This window comes from Trachemys scripta, chromosome 8 (assembly GCF_013100865.1).
Source record: "Trachemys scripta elegans isolate TJP31775 chromosome 8, CAS_Tse_1.0, whole genome shotgun sequence".
Taxonomy (NCBI): Eukaryota; Metazoa; Chordata; order Testudines; family Emydidae; genus Trachemys; species Trachemys scripta.
Window position 1 is genome coordinate 66,482,767 of NC_048305.1, and position 15,864 is coordinate 66,498,630.

Sequence of the window (15,864 nt, forward strand, 5' to 3'; positions counted from 1 at the left end):
AGTTCAGAAGCAGCAGCAAAGTAAAACAAGACATGACTGTTTTCCTCATCTTAATCAAATTATGTTAACAAAGGAATGCCAGCAGTATCTGGAACATAGTACAAATCAGGATGAAATATTAAATACAATATTTTAGCATAAATATTAGCATTTGGCACTGATTAAATGGAAAATAATTTAAAATGTAAATATAGCATTCAAACTTGGAAGGGTAAATTCTGCTAAGTGCAGAGAGTGCTGTGTCATTTCCAGTACGTGCATATGCACATTCACAAAGATCTTGTCTACATGAGAACATCCAGGAAAGTTAATTTGAATTAACTAAAGATGTGAATTTGAAATGGGTTAATTAAACTACATTAAATCCCCGTTGTTCAGAATTAGTGGGCTTAATTTGGTTTAGTTTAATTGACTCTGAAATTGAATTAAGGTCACTTTAATTCTGAATGAGGATGTTAATACTGGGTTAATGTGGTTTCAGTAATCCACTTCAAATTCACACCTTTAGTTAATTTGGATTAATTTTCCTGGATTACTTAATGTCCTCATATAAACAACCTCATACAAGACAAAAGCAGTACTGATAACACTGCTCTACAGCCAAAATGCTTCTGAAATAAATGTAGTCAAACTTTACTAATTCTGGGTCACTGAGAACGAAAATGATGCTTAAAATTGTTGATTGGCTCTAGTTTTCAAGATATGCTATTGGGTCAGTATATACGACCCTTGACTTGGGAATGGCGGAGGATAAGTGAGTTATAAAGGGAAGGGATCTCAATTTAAACCAGAAATGACTAAAATACAGATAACTTCTGCTATGTTTGTGGTGAAGTGACTTTTGCATCACAAAAGGCAGTATAACCACTATGGTTAAGAAAGCCTATCTCCTTTATTTTGGCTGCAAAATTGGAGATCAGGACAAGAGGTGGGCCCCACACATATGCTGCAATACTTGTGCAACAAATCTTTGCCAGTGGTTGAACAGGAAAAGGAAAACTATGCCTTTTGCAGTGCCAATGATTTGGAGAGAGCCAACAGTTCATACCAGCAATTGTTACTTCTGCATAGTGCCTCCAGTTGGGAAAGGCGTGTCAAAGAAGAAAAAGTGGACTGTGCATTATCCAAACATTCCATCAGCTATACGGCCAGTATGGAGAAGGACTGCTGGTTCCTGATGCACCAGAATCATTCTCACTTGAGTCAACGAGGAAGAGGATGAAACTTCTGGTCCTGAACCATCAATGTCACAGGACCCACATTTTCTCCCATCCTCCTCCTCTGAACCACACCTCATAACACAAAGTGAACTGAATGACCTTGTCAGGGATTTGGAACTACCCAAGAGTAAGGCAGAGCCGTTGGGCTCCAGACTACAGCAGTGGAATCTCCTGGCAGGTGATGTTAGGGTTTCCATGTTCCGTGACTGTCAAAAGGATCTTGTCCCATTCTTCTTCATGGAAGGTGATCTTGTAGCCTGCAACAACATCGATGGTGTGATGGCAGCCCTCAACATCGTTCACGATCCAGATGAGTGGAGACTGTTCATTGATTCATCGAAGACCAGTCTTAAAGCTGTTTTACTGCATAATGGCAATGTTTTGCCATCAATTCCAGTTGGTCATGCAGTCCATATGACGGAAACCTATGACAACATGAAACAACTTTTGAGGTGCACAAACTATGACCAACATCAGTGACAGCTTTGTGGCAATTTGAAGGTTGTTGCTCTCTTGCTTGGTCTGCAGACTGGATACACAAAGTACTGCTGTTTTCTCTGCGCATGGGATAGTCATGCAAGAGATTCCCACTATATCAAGAAAGATTGGCCACTCCGACAGTCATTGGAGCCTGGGAGGAAAAGTGTTCAGCATCCACCACTTGTTGAATCAAGGAAGATTTTGTTACCACCCTTACACATCAAGCTGGGTCTGATGAAGAACTTTGTCAAGGCCACTGAAAGCTGCTTGTGTTTTGTCAAGTACCTCTGTGGAAAATTTCCAAGGTTAAGTGAAGGTAAGATAAAGGAAGGTGTCTTTGTTGGTCCTCAGATTCGTGAACTTCTTCGAGATGATGCATTTGACCATGCACTGCGTGGCAAGGAAAAGATGGCATGGAAAGCCTTCCAGTTAGTGGCAATACATTTTCTTGGAAACAATAAGGCAGACAACTACAGGTTGTTGGTGGAAAACCTCCTCAAGGCATACAAAAGCCTGGGTTGCAACATGTCACTAAAGATACATTTTTTGCACTCTCATCTAGATTTTTTTCCACCGAACTGCGGCGCAGTGAGGGACGAGCACGGCGAGCGATTTCACCAGGACATTGCAACAATGGAGAAACGCTATCAGGGCAAATGGAGCCTATCAGTGCTTGCAGACTATTGCTGGACAGTGACAAGAGATGCTCCATTTAATGAATACAAGAGACAAGCCAAGAAGCGCTGAGTAGACACTGAATAGGACTAAACTATGTACATAATAGTTTTTTGCCTTTTGTTTCATAATAAATTTTATTTATATAACCCTTTTGCTGATTTTTAAAGTGTTACATAAACAGGACAGGTGAAATATCATGTAAAGCAACCATAAACACATGAAAACATCTAGGTTTACAATTTATCATTAAAACTCTACTATCTACACAATATACATAGACATAAAATGTAAAAACTTAAATATCTTAGAAACAGTAGCTAATCAGTTGTTTTAATTGTCATATTTGAATTCAGCACATCAAAATACATAATAAATAGCACATTTTATCTCTGAAGCAGACGACCTCTCAAAAATTGTAGACCAGTGTAATATATTGGTATTCTGGCTGTTAACCTGAAGAGGGCACTGTTTCTGAATTTCCTAAACTTGGTCCATGGACCACTGGTGATCATATAACAGCTGTTTTTGTTTTGAGATGGGACGAATGGAATAGATTAGTGGGGGAGATGAAATAGAGCAGAAACAGAGAATGACAACTTTCTTCAAAAAGGACAAAACATTTAATGCACTAAAGAGAGATAAATGATTATTTCCTAATGATGCTCTTGTTGCCACAGGGATGTTATGTTATGAATGGGAGACTGTCCGCAAGACAACTTATGTTAAGAAGCGAGTCATACTATAAATCAGAGAACTACTGATATATGAGTAGGAATAAATAACACAGAAGCAGTGCTTAGGAGCAACATCTATAGCAGGTCAAGATGGCCAGCTGGTGAAACATGTGGACAATAACCCTTTACCTCCATTATGCTGCTCTGTAACTCCTGTTTTAGAGGTCCACTAAGAAAAGGTTCTTTACAGTATTTCAGGGGATACAGGAGTGAGGAAGACATGTTCCTCTGTTTTTTTGCCTACCACATAAAAAGGAACCCATGCCTTTTTGAATTCCATATTGGATTATTGTCTGGGATTTCCTTGAAGACCATCCAGAAGTTTTAGATAGCTGTGTTAGGATGGACATGGAACATGGCTTCCAGTTAGTCTCCAGCTGCAATTTAAGGTGCTGTGTTCTCAATAAAGCACTATATAATGTAGCTGCTGGTAATTTCTGAGATCACTCTCCCCCTCTTTATCATCTCAATTAAGATCAGTGGGAGCACTTTCTGCTAACAGATCTTAGATTTGAATTGCAGTGGCCTGGAGGGAAGGCTATATCTAAATTTGTTTCCAGGATAGGTCTGAAAAAGCCCATCTTTTGAGATTCAGGGTATAGTACAAAGTTCTATTTATTCCGGTCTTGGGCTGATGGGATGACATGGAGTGAGTTGTGGTCAGTGTGAAACAGGTTTTATGTATGTTTGTTTTTTGCTTTTATTAACTTTATTTTTAATTGTGTTTTACATGTGTCCAGAGGCTTGTGTAGAACTGATGAAAGAAATGGTTTTTAATTGTTCACTTTATAAATGTAACTTCATAAGTAAAGTTTTATGAATGAAACAACGTTCATTCATAAAACCCGTTACCCCACTAACTGGCTAATTGACAATTAAGATGCTTGTTAAGAGCCATAGCTGTTCAGCCAGTTGCCCTTGTAAGTTTTACTGTCAATCCAATTCCTGCTTAAATCACTCAGACTTGCACTGTTTCAGTATTGTAACTTCTGTTCACTGTTTGCCATATTGTAATTCAAACTCCATTTTAAAATGCTTACTCCATTTTGTAAAAGCTTGCTGCAACCTTCATTTTTGCAAAACCCTGATAAATCTTATTAGTTTAGATGTGTGTCCGAGGTATGTATGGATGATGGAATCAACCTCCAGCCCCAGCCTGTCCTAATGAAATAGAGTTCAAACACCAACAGCTGAAGATGCAGACAACAGCCCTAACAAAGTAAGAAGAGCCCAACCTAAAGAGAAAAGAACAAAGGTACAATAGAAGGAAGATCAAAGCCAGGTCGGAGGCTGAAAGTCATGTCTGCAATTGACGGGTGATCAATCATACCGAACCCAGAGGCAGCGTGACACAGCAAGACCTATAGACTCTGGATTCAAACTAAACCTACAAAAAAGATGGGTGAGATGGAAGACTTTGGGAGGGTAATGTTTTGCTGCCAACAATGGAAGGGCAGACCCAGCCCTTCCTTGTGCCCGGCTTTCCTGGCCAGTTAGCCTCCACAAGCTACGAACCCAAGCTGCAACATCAAGCCATGGACTCAAGCTGTGTTCAGGACTGGTAACTATACAGCAGCTGCAGAACAACTGATGGGTGTGTGTGTGTAGGTATTAGTCATAAATCAAATTGTGTTATCATAATAAATGTGGCATCTTTGTCTTACCCCCTGAAACGATGTGCAGTTTTGTCTGCATAACACTTGCAAACCAATAATATATATATTATATATAAAAACACAAAACAACTTACATTTTACTTTTCTACCAGTGGGTTATTTTTGTAGGAATGCAGCTTCTAAATAAAGATTTGCCTACGGAGCAAATGTGTTGTCTTTGTAGAGGAAAAAGGCATATTTCCATAAACCTCTGTTTTTATGTACTGTATAATTCCACACCCATCCACATGCCAATACAAGTTTACATAAGACTTCAATTTTCCTTTTCTAATTCAACATTCATTCTGTTGTCTGACTCACTCAGAAAAAATGCCTGAGTTGGATAAGAGTTGTGTTTTTATAAAATAGAATGGATAAAAATGGACTCTTCTCTCCTGAAATTTCATTAATGATGGGAAGATGGTACTTTATTCTGTAATGAGCTTAGTTTTTAAAAAGACACTGCAGGGCTTCGGCAATATACACAACATAAATTTAAAATGTTAAATTGATAGGGTTTTTAGTGAAGGGAATTAAAAGGCTTTGTTGATAGAATGTCTAGAAATAGTTTTAGCATATGGGACCCCAAGCCGTCAAACAGTTATGCACATGCTAAATTTTAAGTACATATGTAGTGCTCTTGAAGTCAACATCCCCAGCTGGTGTAAACTGTCAAACTCCATTGCTTTAATACATCTACAAAAATTTACACAAATTAAGGATTTGGCCAATGAGAATACTGTGCTTAAATGTAAGCATTTCTTTAAGAGTATGCAGGATCAGAGCCTAGAGCACCAGATTCAATCCTGTTGAGATTGAGAGCATTTGAAAACTGCTTCCTTCCATGATCTATCTGATTCTTGTGTGTGTGTGTGTGTGTGTGTGTTTTTAGGGCTTTCAAGCATTTAAAAAAATTAATCACGATTAATCACACTGTTAAACAATAATAGAATACCATTTATTTAAATATTTTCAATGTTTTCTTCATTTCCAAATATATTGACTTCAAGTACAAAACAGAATACAAAGTGTACACTGCTCACTTTATATTTTTTTGATTACAAATATTTGCACTGTAAAAAACAATAGTATTTTTCAATTCACCAAAGTACTGTAGTGCAATCTCTTTATCATGAACGTTGAACTTACAAGTGTAGAATTATGTACAAAAAAAATGCATTCAAAAATAAAAATGTAAAACTTTAGAACCTACAAGTACACTCAGTCCTACTTCTTGTTCAGCCAATCGCGCAAACAAGTTTGTTTACATTTGCAGGAGATAATGCTGCCCACTTATTGTTTACAATGTCACCTGAAAGTGAGAACAGGCATTGTCATGGCACTGTTGTAGCTGGCATCGCAAGATATTTATGTGCCAGATGCGCCAAAGATTCATATGTTCCTATATGCTTCAACCACCATTTCAGGGGACATGTCCGTGCTGATGACAGGTTCTGCTGGATAACAATCCAAAGCAGTGTGGACCAACGCATCTTCATTTTCATCCTCTGAGTCAGATGCCACCAGCAGAAGGTTGATTTTCTTTTTTTGGTGGTTCAAGCTCTGTAGTTTCCGCATCTGAGTATTGCTCTTTTAAGACACATGAAAGCATGCTGCACACCCCGTCCCTCTCAGATTTCGGAAGGCACTTCAGATTCTTAAAACTTGGGTCGAGTGCCATAGCTATCTTTAGAAATCCCACATTGGTACTTTCTTTGCATTTTGTCAGATCAGCAGTGAAAGTGTTCTTAAAATTAACATGTGCTAGGTCATCATCAGAGACTACTATAACATGAAATATATGGCAGAATGTGGGTAAAACAGCAGGGTACATACATTTCTCCCCCAGGGAGTTCAGTCACAGATTTAATTAACGCATTTTTTTAAACGAGTGTCATCAGCATGGAAGCATGTCCTCTGGAATGGTGGCCGAAGCATGAAGAGGCATACGAATGTTTACCGTATCTGGCATGTAAATACATTGCAATGCCAGCTACAAAAGTGCCATGCAAATGCCTGTTCTTACTTTCTGGTGACATTGTTAATAAGAAGAGGGCAGCATTATCTCCTGTAAATGTAAACAAACTTATTTGTCTTAGCAATTGGTTGAACAAGAAGTAGGACTGAGTGGACTTGTAGGCGCTGAAGTTTTACATTGTTACATATCTGTACTCAAAAACAAAAACAAAAAAATCTACATTTGTTTAAATTGCACTTTCACGACAGAGATTGCACTATAGTACTTGTATGAGGTGAATTGAAAACTACCATTTCTTTTATCATTTTTACAGTGCAAATATTTGTAATAAAAATATACACTTTGATTTCAATTACAACACAGAATACAATATATATGAAAATGTAGAAAAACATCCAAAATAGTAAATAAATGTCAATTGGTATTTTATTGTTTAACAGTGCAATTAAAACTGCGATTAATCGCGATTAATTTTTTTGAGTTAATCATGTCAGTTAACTGCGTTAAATCGACAGCCCTATTTTTTTTTTAATAGTATAACATTCCACCCTAGCAGCCCAATCATGTTCCCATTAACAGAATGAGATCACAATTTCATGTTTTAATTACTAGATCTAATTTTCCTCATTTCTCTACTATGAAGTTGAAGAAACCACAGTCCTTGCTAGCCCAAATGACAGCAGGGAATAAATCTTGTTTATGTGTAGAGTACTGGAGCAGGATTTTTTACTGTTTCAGACATGAAATGGCAAGAAGAAAGCAATAATTTTTAATAATTCATTGCGACACAAATGAAAACTGTGTAGGTGCCTAGTATTGAGGACAATTATATTGATTTGAGGACTAAAGGGAGATTCTTAACTTAAAACATGGTTCATTTAACAAGAGTTAAAAATATTTGCAGATAGTAAACATGTCCATGCCAATTTTTTTAGTTTTATAATCAACTTTTCCTGTTTTAAAAATATTCCTCTCTTTCCACTGCGATGCAAAAGCCCCACAGAAATAACAAGGAAAGAAGACTATATATTTAATGGAAACAGTGAAAATAACTATATAGAAGATGTCACCCACACAAAGTAAACAAACTGAAAAAATGCTTTTAGATGTTACTGTACTTTTAGAATGAAGTGCAATTTTTAAATTTAGAATGTCCTTTTAGATCCGCACTATTTGGGGATGGAGATGAAAATCAGACTCAGGATTTCTCCAGAAAAAAAGCTTACCCGTTTTCAAAAATAACTGACAGATCTTATACCAATGATATAAATTCATGTTTAATTATTACTGAAATACAGTGCTTTCATTATATTTACACATTTATAAATAATACCATTAATCACTTCTGAGAATTACTTTTGTCATGTTTTCTAATAATGTCCATAAGATTATCACCTGTTACAAGACTATTCTGTGATTGTTTAACTTTCTGTTGTTCTTTTCTCTTTTGGTCATGAAGATAAGGGGAGTTTAGCAACTGTGGAGGAAGAATCGTGCCTGTTGGTTTTACTCTCTTTACAACATCCCAAAAAAGCTTCTTGCTGTTGTTATTGATAAAAGTAATCGCAGTTCCATTGTGACCCAGCCTCCCTGCTCTTCCAACCTGCAAATGAAAACAAAGTTTATTTTAAATTAGCATTAGTAATCTCTCCCCCTTCAAAATAAAAGAAGCCTGCTTAAACTCCATTGTGCGATAGTTTAAAAATCTATTTTTTGCTGCAGCAATACTGTATATTGGGTGTTCTTATTTGAAACTGGATATATAGTAGGGCTGTCAAGTGATTAAAAAATTTAATCACGATTAATCGCACGATTAATTGCACTGTTAAACAGAATACCATCTATTTAAATATTTTTGGACATTTTCTACATTTTCAAATATATTGATTTCAATTACAACACAGAATACAAAGTGCAGAGTGCTCACTTTATTTTTGATTACAAATATTTGCACTGTAAAAAACAAAAGAAATAGTATTTTTAAATTCATTTAATACAAGTACTGTTGTGCAATTTCTATGATGAAAGTTGAACTTACAAATGTAGAATTATGTACAAAAAACCCTGCATTCAAAAATAAAACAAACAATGTAAAACTTTAGAGCCTACAAGTCCAATCAGTCCTACTTCTTGTTCAGCCAATTGCTCAAACATGTTTGTTTACATTTGTAGAAGATAATGCTCCCAGCTTCTTGATTACAATTTCACCTGAAAGTGAGAACATGCATTTGCATGGCACTATTGTAGCTAGTGTCGCAAGGTATTTACATGCCAGAGGCACTAAAGATTTGTATGTCCTTTCATGCTTCAACCACCATTCCATGGGACATGCCTCCATGCTGATGACAGGTTCTGCTTGATAACCATCCAAAGCAGTGTAGATCAACGCGTATTCATTTTCATCATCGCGAGTCAGATGCCACCAGCAGAAGGTTGATTTTGTTGGTGGTTTGGGTTCTGTAGTTTCCGCATCAGAGTGTTGCTCTTTTAAGACTTCTGAAAGCATGCTCCACACCTCATCCCTCTCAGATTTTGGAAGGCATTTCAGATTCTTAAATCTTGGGTCGAGTGCTGTAGCTATCTTTAGAAATTTCACATTGGTATCTTTGTATTTTGTCAAGTTTGCAGGGAAAGCGTTCTTAAAACAAACAACATGTACTGGGTCATCATCCGAGACTGCTATAACATGAAATATATGGCAGAATTCGGGTAAAACAGCAGGAAACATACAATTCTGCCACAAGGAGTTCAGTCACAAATTTAATTAATGCATTATTTTTTTAATGAGCATCATCAGCGTGGAAGCATGTCCTCTGGAAAGATGGTCGAAGCATGAAGAGGGATATGAATCTTTAACGCATCTGGCACATAAATATCTTGCGACACCAGCTACAACAGTGCCATGTGAATGCCTGGTCTCACTTTCAGGTGACATTGTAATTAAGAAGTGGGCAGCACTATTTCCCATAAATGTAAACAAACATTTCTCTTAGCAATTGGTTGAACAAGAAGTAGGACTGAGTGGACTTGTAGACTCTAAAGTTTTACATTGTTTTGTTTTTGAGTAGTTATGTAACAAACACCTACATTTGTAATTTGCACGTTCATGATAAAGAGATTGCACTACAGTCCTTGTATGAGGTGAACTGAAAATTTTTATAATTTTTGCAATGCAAATATTTGTAATAAAGATAATATAAAGTGAGCACTGTACGCTTTGTATTCTGTGTTGTAACTGAAATAGATATATTTGAAAATGTAGAAAAACAAACAATAAAATACCAACTTCAATATTTTTGAACAGTTTGATTAATCGCGATTAGTTTTTTTGAGTTAATCACATGAATTAACTGCAATTAATTGACAGCCCTAATATATAGTACTGTCATAGGCAAGTCAGTACTCTGAATGCTCTACTAGTTCTCAGTTGTTCCTTTAGAATAGTGAAGTCTAATAGGTAGGAACTAAGCAAAACATCAAATATTGCTATACCGATAAGCGGAGTTCCCATTCATTATTTCATTGACATTTCAGTTTTTTCCAACAAAAAATGAAAGGAGATGTTTAATATACATATATGCTTCAAAAAGGTATAGGAACAGACATACTCCTTCACACTGAGGTGGAGAGGGAGAGCTATACAAACACCACTGGCAAAGAGGCATTATTTTTTAGCGTTTCTCTATTAATTCAGACTGAAGGTTTGGTGTTTCTTGCATAGGATGGAGAAGAGTTTCTTCAGGATTCCCTTCTTCCTCCCCTCCTAAAGGGAACTTTTCCGGAGGTACATCCATCCCTATGCGTGCATCTTTCAATTCAGATCATGCATGGTCTTGTTTTGTTTTTCCAACGTTTTAGCAAATAGCTCATGTAGTGTTTAAGATACACATATCTCTTTACCTGATGTACGTATTCATCCATGCTTGAGGGCATATCAAAATTTACTACCAGTTTGACATTGACAAGATCAAGCCCTCGCCCAAGGACTCCAGTGCTTACTACGACTTCATATTTTTCCTGAAATAATCCCTGAGGGGTCAGAAACAAAATAAATTATAATTACTTTCTATGTATGCTTTTTTCCTTTGCAATTCCCTTTTTGAGACCTGCTGTAGAAGGGCAAGATACAGTTGGTTCAAATAAAGGGCAGTGTCATAATTTGCATAACAGTCTATTCTGCTGCTGAAAAAAGAAGAAAAATAGTGCCTTACTGCAGTGATTCTCAAACTTGGGCCGCCGCTTGTTCAGGGAAAGCCCCTGGCGGTCCGAGCTGGTTTGTTTACCAGCCACGTCCGCAGGTTCGGCCGATCGCAGCTCCCACTGGCCGCGGTTCGCTGCTCCAGGCCAATGGGGGCTGCAGGAAGTGGCGCGGGCCGAGGGATGTGCTGGCCGCCCTTCCTGCAGCCCCCATTGGCAGGTCAACAAACCAGCTCGGCCTGCCAGAGGCTTTCCCTGAACAAGCGGCGGCCCAAGTTTGAGAACCACTGCCCTACTGTACTCTTGATTTATGTAGCACACACAGAAATAAAATTTTGTGATTCACTAAGTCCTACTTAAAATGATAAAAACAGCACTTCAGCAAGGCACAAAAGCAGTCACAGACTAATGTTCAAGTCAATTCCCATTTAAAATAAATAATCTATAAAGTAATCTAGAGTATTTAAAATAGCCGCTTTCTTGAAGTATTAGTAGAAATACAATCTGTGCTTTCATTTCAATTTTCCATAAACTCAAGCATTCACTGTGAAAACTCAGTAATACAAGACAGATGTAAGTACTATCATTATGCATTTCCTTCACCCCAAAGAACAATATTCTGCCTGGAGTTTAATAAAAAACAAACATTAAATCCAGTGGCATCTGGAATTGCATTAGTCAGAAGCTTTTATATAAGTGATAGACCACGACAAGATGCCTACTTTACTAACTCATTAAAACTAAATTATCTTTTTAAAAATAAGATGGAATGTTTCATAGTGACATGGAGATCTCTATTTTAGTAAGTACAAACCTGCAATATATTTGTTCTTTCAGATTGTGATTTATCAGAATGCATGGATATGCATTGTAATCCTGTGATTTTATGAACAGCATCACTCAGAAGATCTGCTCCTAGCTTGCAGTCCACAAATACCAACACTGGAGGTTTGAAGAGTTTCTTATCCTGTAAAATTAAAATAGTTGTGTAAAACCTACTGTATCAGCATAGTTTATTGCTGGTCAACCACAGCTGTTAATTTACAGTTGCTCATTTTCTCTTCAGTAGATTTTATACATTAGATTGAAACAAGCATATTTATTAAAAAAAAATCCTCCCAAACTCCTAATAAAAAAGGACAAGATTTAAGCCCTAATTCTGAAAATACTTGCACACGTGTGTAATTTTACTCATGAGTCAAATTAAACACCTGCATATGGGTTTGTAAAATCAGGTCCCTAGTTTGCCTTGACACAACTTCAAAAATAATCTTTTTGAAGTTGTGTTTTAAATACAAAAATGGTGACTTTTTAAAATGTGAAATAGATCTGAGGTTCACTTAAATGCATATATCAATCTCTTACACAACTGCAGCTAAGATTACTTCAGAACGCTCATAAAATAAGCCTAGAATTACTGTGAGGATTAAGTTTTTTTGGAGGGGAGGGGGGGAGAGGGGAGTGTTTTATTTATTATTTTTTGGGGAAGTTTCAGCAGAGTTAGTTCAAAAGGAATAATCTAGCCCACTCATCAATCTTTTTAATGGCATTTTAAATGACAAAGAACCCTCATGTCTTTTTGTTTTATTAGGGAACCCCCAAGGAGACATTCTTGAACATGGTGGGGTAGATAAACTTACTTTCCATGACTGCTCTTGCTTTCCTCACACATATTTGAACTAGATAGGCAAGAGCTAAATTAAACTCAATTAATTAAACTTTATTCACTACAAGCATAGACATAATTTGCTAAATAACACACTATACTAACATTTAATATTTCAAAGAGTTTTTTCTTTTTAGATGGTTCTTCTACCCACAAGATAATCTGGCGAACATTGGAACATGGCAGATTCTTTTCTCCAATCGTTATTCTCACAGGATTCTGCAGAAGTTGATTTGCCAGCTGCTCAATGCCAACTGGTATTGTGGCTGAAACCAATATGGTCTGACGATCACTGGAGGTGTTTTCCAAAATATCCAGCACTTGTTGCTGGAAGCCCATCTTTAACATGGTATCAGCCTAAATGAAAATATTAATTTAAAACAGTATTTTTTTTCCTAATAATTTTAAGTATAGCATACAAAAAGACACAGGAAAGCTCTGACGATCATGCACTATTCTTTAATTGACAATCAACACTAGTGTGGCAACATTGTCACCACATTAAAATCAGTTCTGATTTGGGTAGTCAGAAGAAAAGCTATGAAGAGGAATAGACACTTATTCTGTTAACACTCGTGGGTCATTGTGGCGGAGCTTGCGCTCCTATCAGTCATGTAAACTGACAGATGACTACAGCCACTCAAGCATCTTTTACATAACACTACATTCACTTTTTAACCCTCAGAAGTATAAACTATATTTTAATGAACATTGTGTGTTTAGTTGACGATCCACCACCTCGCCTGGGACGCCAATTAAACCATTTATTAGACACTATGGCCCTAATCAAGTAAAGCACTCAATCACGTGCTTAACTTTAAAGCATATGCAAAATTCTGAGGAAGTCAGTGGGACTACACACAAACTTAAAGTTAAGCACTTGCATAAGTGCTTTGCTAGAGCAGAACCTATATTAGGCAGCCTCTTGTTATTTAACAGTCAGAAATATGAGAGCTCTAACAGTGGCCATTATCATTATATTTAGATAACACTCATTTCTAATTGCAGTATTTAACTTTATATTAACTTACTTCATCCACGACTACAATTTTAATATCATGGAGCTGAACAGAGCTTTGTTTTAAAATATCTAAGAGTCTTCCGGGTGTTGCTATTATAACCTATCAGAAAAAAATCAAAACATTAGAAAAGCAAGCTAATATGAGTTAAAGCTATATGAAAACTATATTCAGTCCTTGAAAAATAATATGTTTGACATTAGCACTTGCAAGCATTGGAGGACAAGCTTTCGTTTTTTATTTTTAGTAGAGACAGAAAACAGTGGGTGACTATCACGGGTAAGTTACAGTTAGAGCACATTTGTACTAATTATCTATATTTGTGTAAATTATTCAAGCTCAGATGCAAAGAGACTTGAAATTCCTGTACGTGATTCTCCAAAGTTATGTGTATCTGAAAACAAGTGGAACAAATTAGCCCTCTGAAGATACCTGGAATTTATGAATGTCTGCAGTATGTTCCGTGCCAGAAAAATCTAAATCCTAAAGTCAAGGAACTAATGTGTTTCCTGTTGTAAATTATAATTCCCCACCTAAGTAAGTGGCAAATTGTACCCTTTGAAAGCAGCAAAAATATAAAGACGAGAAATCATTTTGAAATCTTATTCTTTATATGTAAAATTCAGAAGGATACATATAAATGTTTCATATCTGTAAAAAAAATTATATTACTATTAGGGCTGTCAAGCGATTAAAAAAATTAATCGTAATTACTCGCACTGTTACAATAACAGAATACCATTTATTTAAATATTTTGGATGTTTTCTACATTTTCAAATATATTAATTTCAATTACAACACAAAATACTAAGTATACAGTGCTCACTTTATATTTATTTTTATTACAAATATTTGCACTGTAAAAAATAAAAAATATATTTCAATTCACCTAATACAAGTACTGTAGTGCAATCTCTTTATAATGAAAGTTGAACTTACAAATGTAGAATTATGTACAAAAAAATGTTTTATTTTTGAATGCAGTTAATGTAAAACTTTAGAACCTACAAGTCCACTCAGTCCTACTTCAGCCAAACACTCAGACAAACAAGTTTGGTTACAATTTTCAGGAGATAATGCTGCCCACATCTTGCTTACAATGTCACCTGAAAGTGAGAACAGGCGTTCGCATAGCACTGATGTATCTGGTATCGCAAGATATTTACGCGCCAGGTGTGCTAAAAATTCATATGTCCCTTCATGCTTCAACCACCATTCCAGAAGACATGCATCCATGCTGATCACGGGGTCTGCTTGATAACGATCCAAAGCAGAGTGGACCGACACATGTTCATTTTCATCATCATGAGTCAGATGCCACCAACAGAAGGTTGATTTTCTTTTTTTGGTAGTTCGGGTTCTGTAGTTTCTACATCTGAGTGTTGCTCTTTTAAGACATCTAAAAGCATTCTCCTCACCTCGTCCCTCTCAGATTTTGGAAGGCACTTCAGATTCTTAAACTTTGCGTCGAGTGCTATATCTATCCTTATAAATCTCACATTGGTACCTTCCTTGAGTTTTGTCAACTCTGCTGCGAGTGTGTTCTTAAAACGAACATGCTTGGTCATCATCCGAGACTGCTATGACATGAAATATATGGCAGAATGTGGGTAAAACAGAAAAGGAGACATACTCTTCTCCCCCAAGGAGTTCAGTCACAAATGTAATTAATGCATTATTGTTTTAATGAGCATCATCAGCATGGAAGCATGTCCTCTGGAATGGTGGCTGAAGCATGAAGGGACATATGACTGTTTAGTATATCTGGCATGTAAATACCTTGCAATGCCAGCTACAAAAGTGCCATGCGAATGCCTGCTCTCACTTTCAGGTGACATTGTAAATAAGAAGCAGTCAGCAGTATCTCCTGTAAACGTAAACAAACTTGTTTGTCTTAGCAATTGGCTAAACAAGAAGTAAGACTGAGTGTACTTGTAGGGTGTAAAGTTTTACATTGTTTTGTTTTTGAGTGCAGTTATTTAACAAAAAAAAATCTATTTGTAAATTACACTTTCATGATAAAGACTGCGCTACAGTACTTGTATGAGGTGAATTGAAAAAATACTATTGATTTTATCATTTTACAGTGCAAATATTTGTAATCAAAATAATAATATAAAGTGAGCACTTTACGATTTGTATTCTGTGTTGTAATAGAAATCAATATATTTGAAAATGTAGAAAAACATCCAAAAATATTTAATACATTTCAATTGGTATTCTATTAACAGTGTGA

At 36.4% G+C, this 15,864-nt stretch overlaps 1 protein-coding gene across 4 annotated transcripts in view; it reads right to left on the reverse strand.

Annotated features, from left to right (window-relative positions):
- Positions 1–7,203: 7,203 nt before the first annotated feature.
- Positions 7,204–15,864, reverse strand: part of DDX59 (DEAD-box helicase 59) — an 86,522-nt gene continuing 77,861 nt past the window's right edge. For 2 of the 4 annotated variants that reach the window (XM_034778826.1, XM_034778825.1), the window contains exons 4-8: positions 13,640–13,729; positions 12,714–12,965; positions 11,757–11,909; positions 10,646–10,774; positions 7,208–8,348 (exon numbers count right to left, since the gene is read on the reverse strand). In XM_034778826.1, the coding sequence (XP_034634717.1) occupies positions 8,085–8,348; positions 10,646–10,774; positions 11,757–11,909; positions 12,714–12,965; positions 13,640–13,729 (888 nt within the window). In that variant the 3' untranslated portion in view covers positions 7,208–8,084. Of the gene's footprint in view, positions 8,349–10,645; positions 10,775–11,756; positions 11,910–12,713; positions 12,966–13,639; positions 13,730–15,864 lie in introns of all 4 variants that reach the window. The other 2 variants (XM_034778829.1, XM_034778828.1) reach the window with 2 other exon arrangements.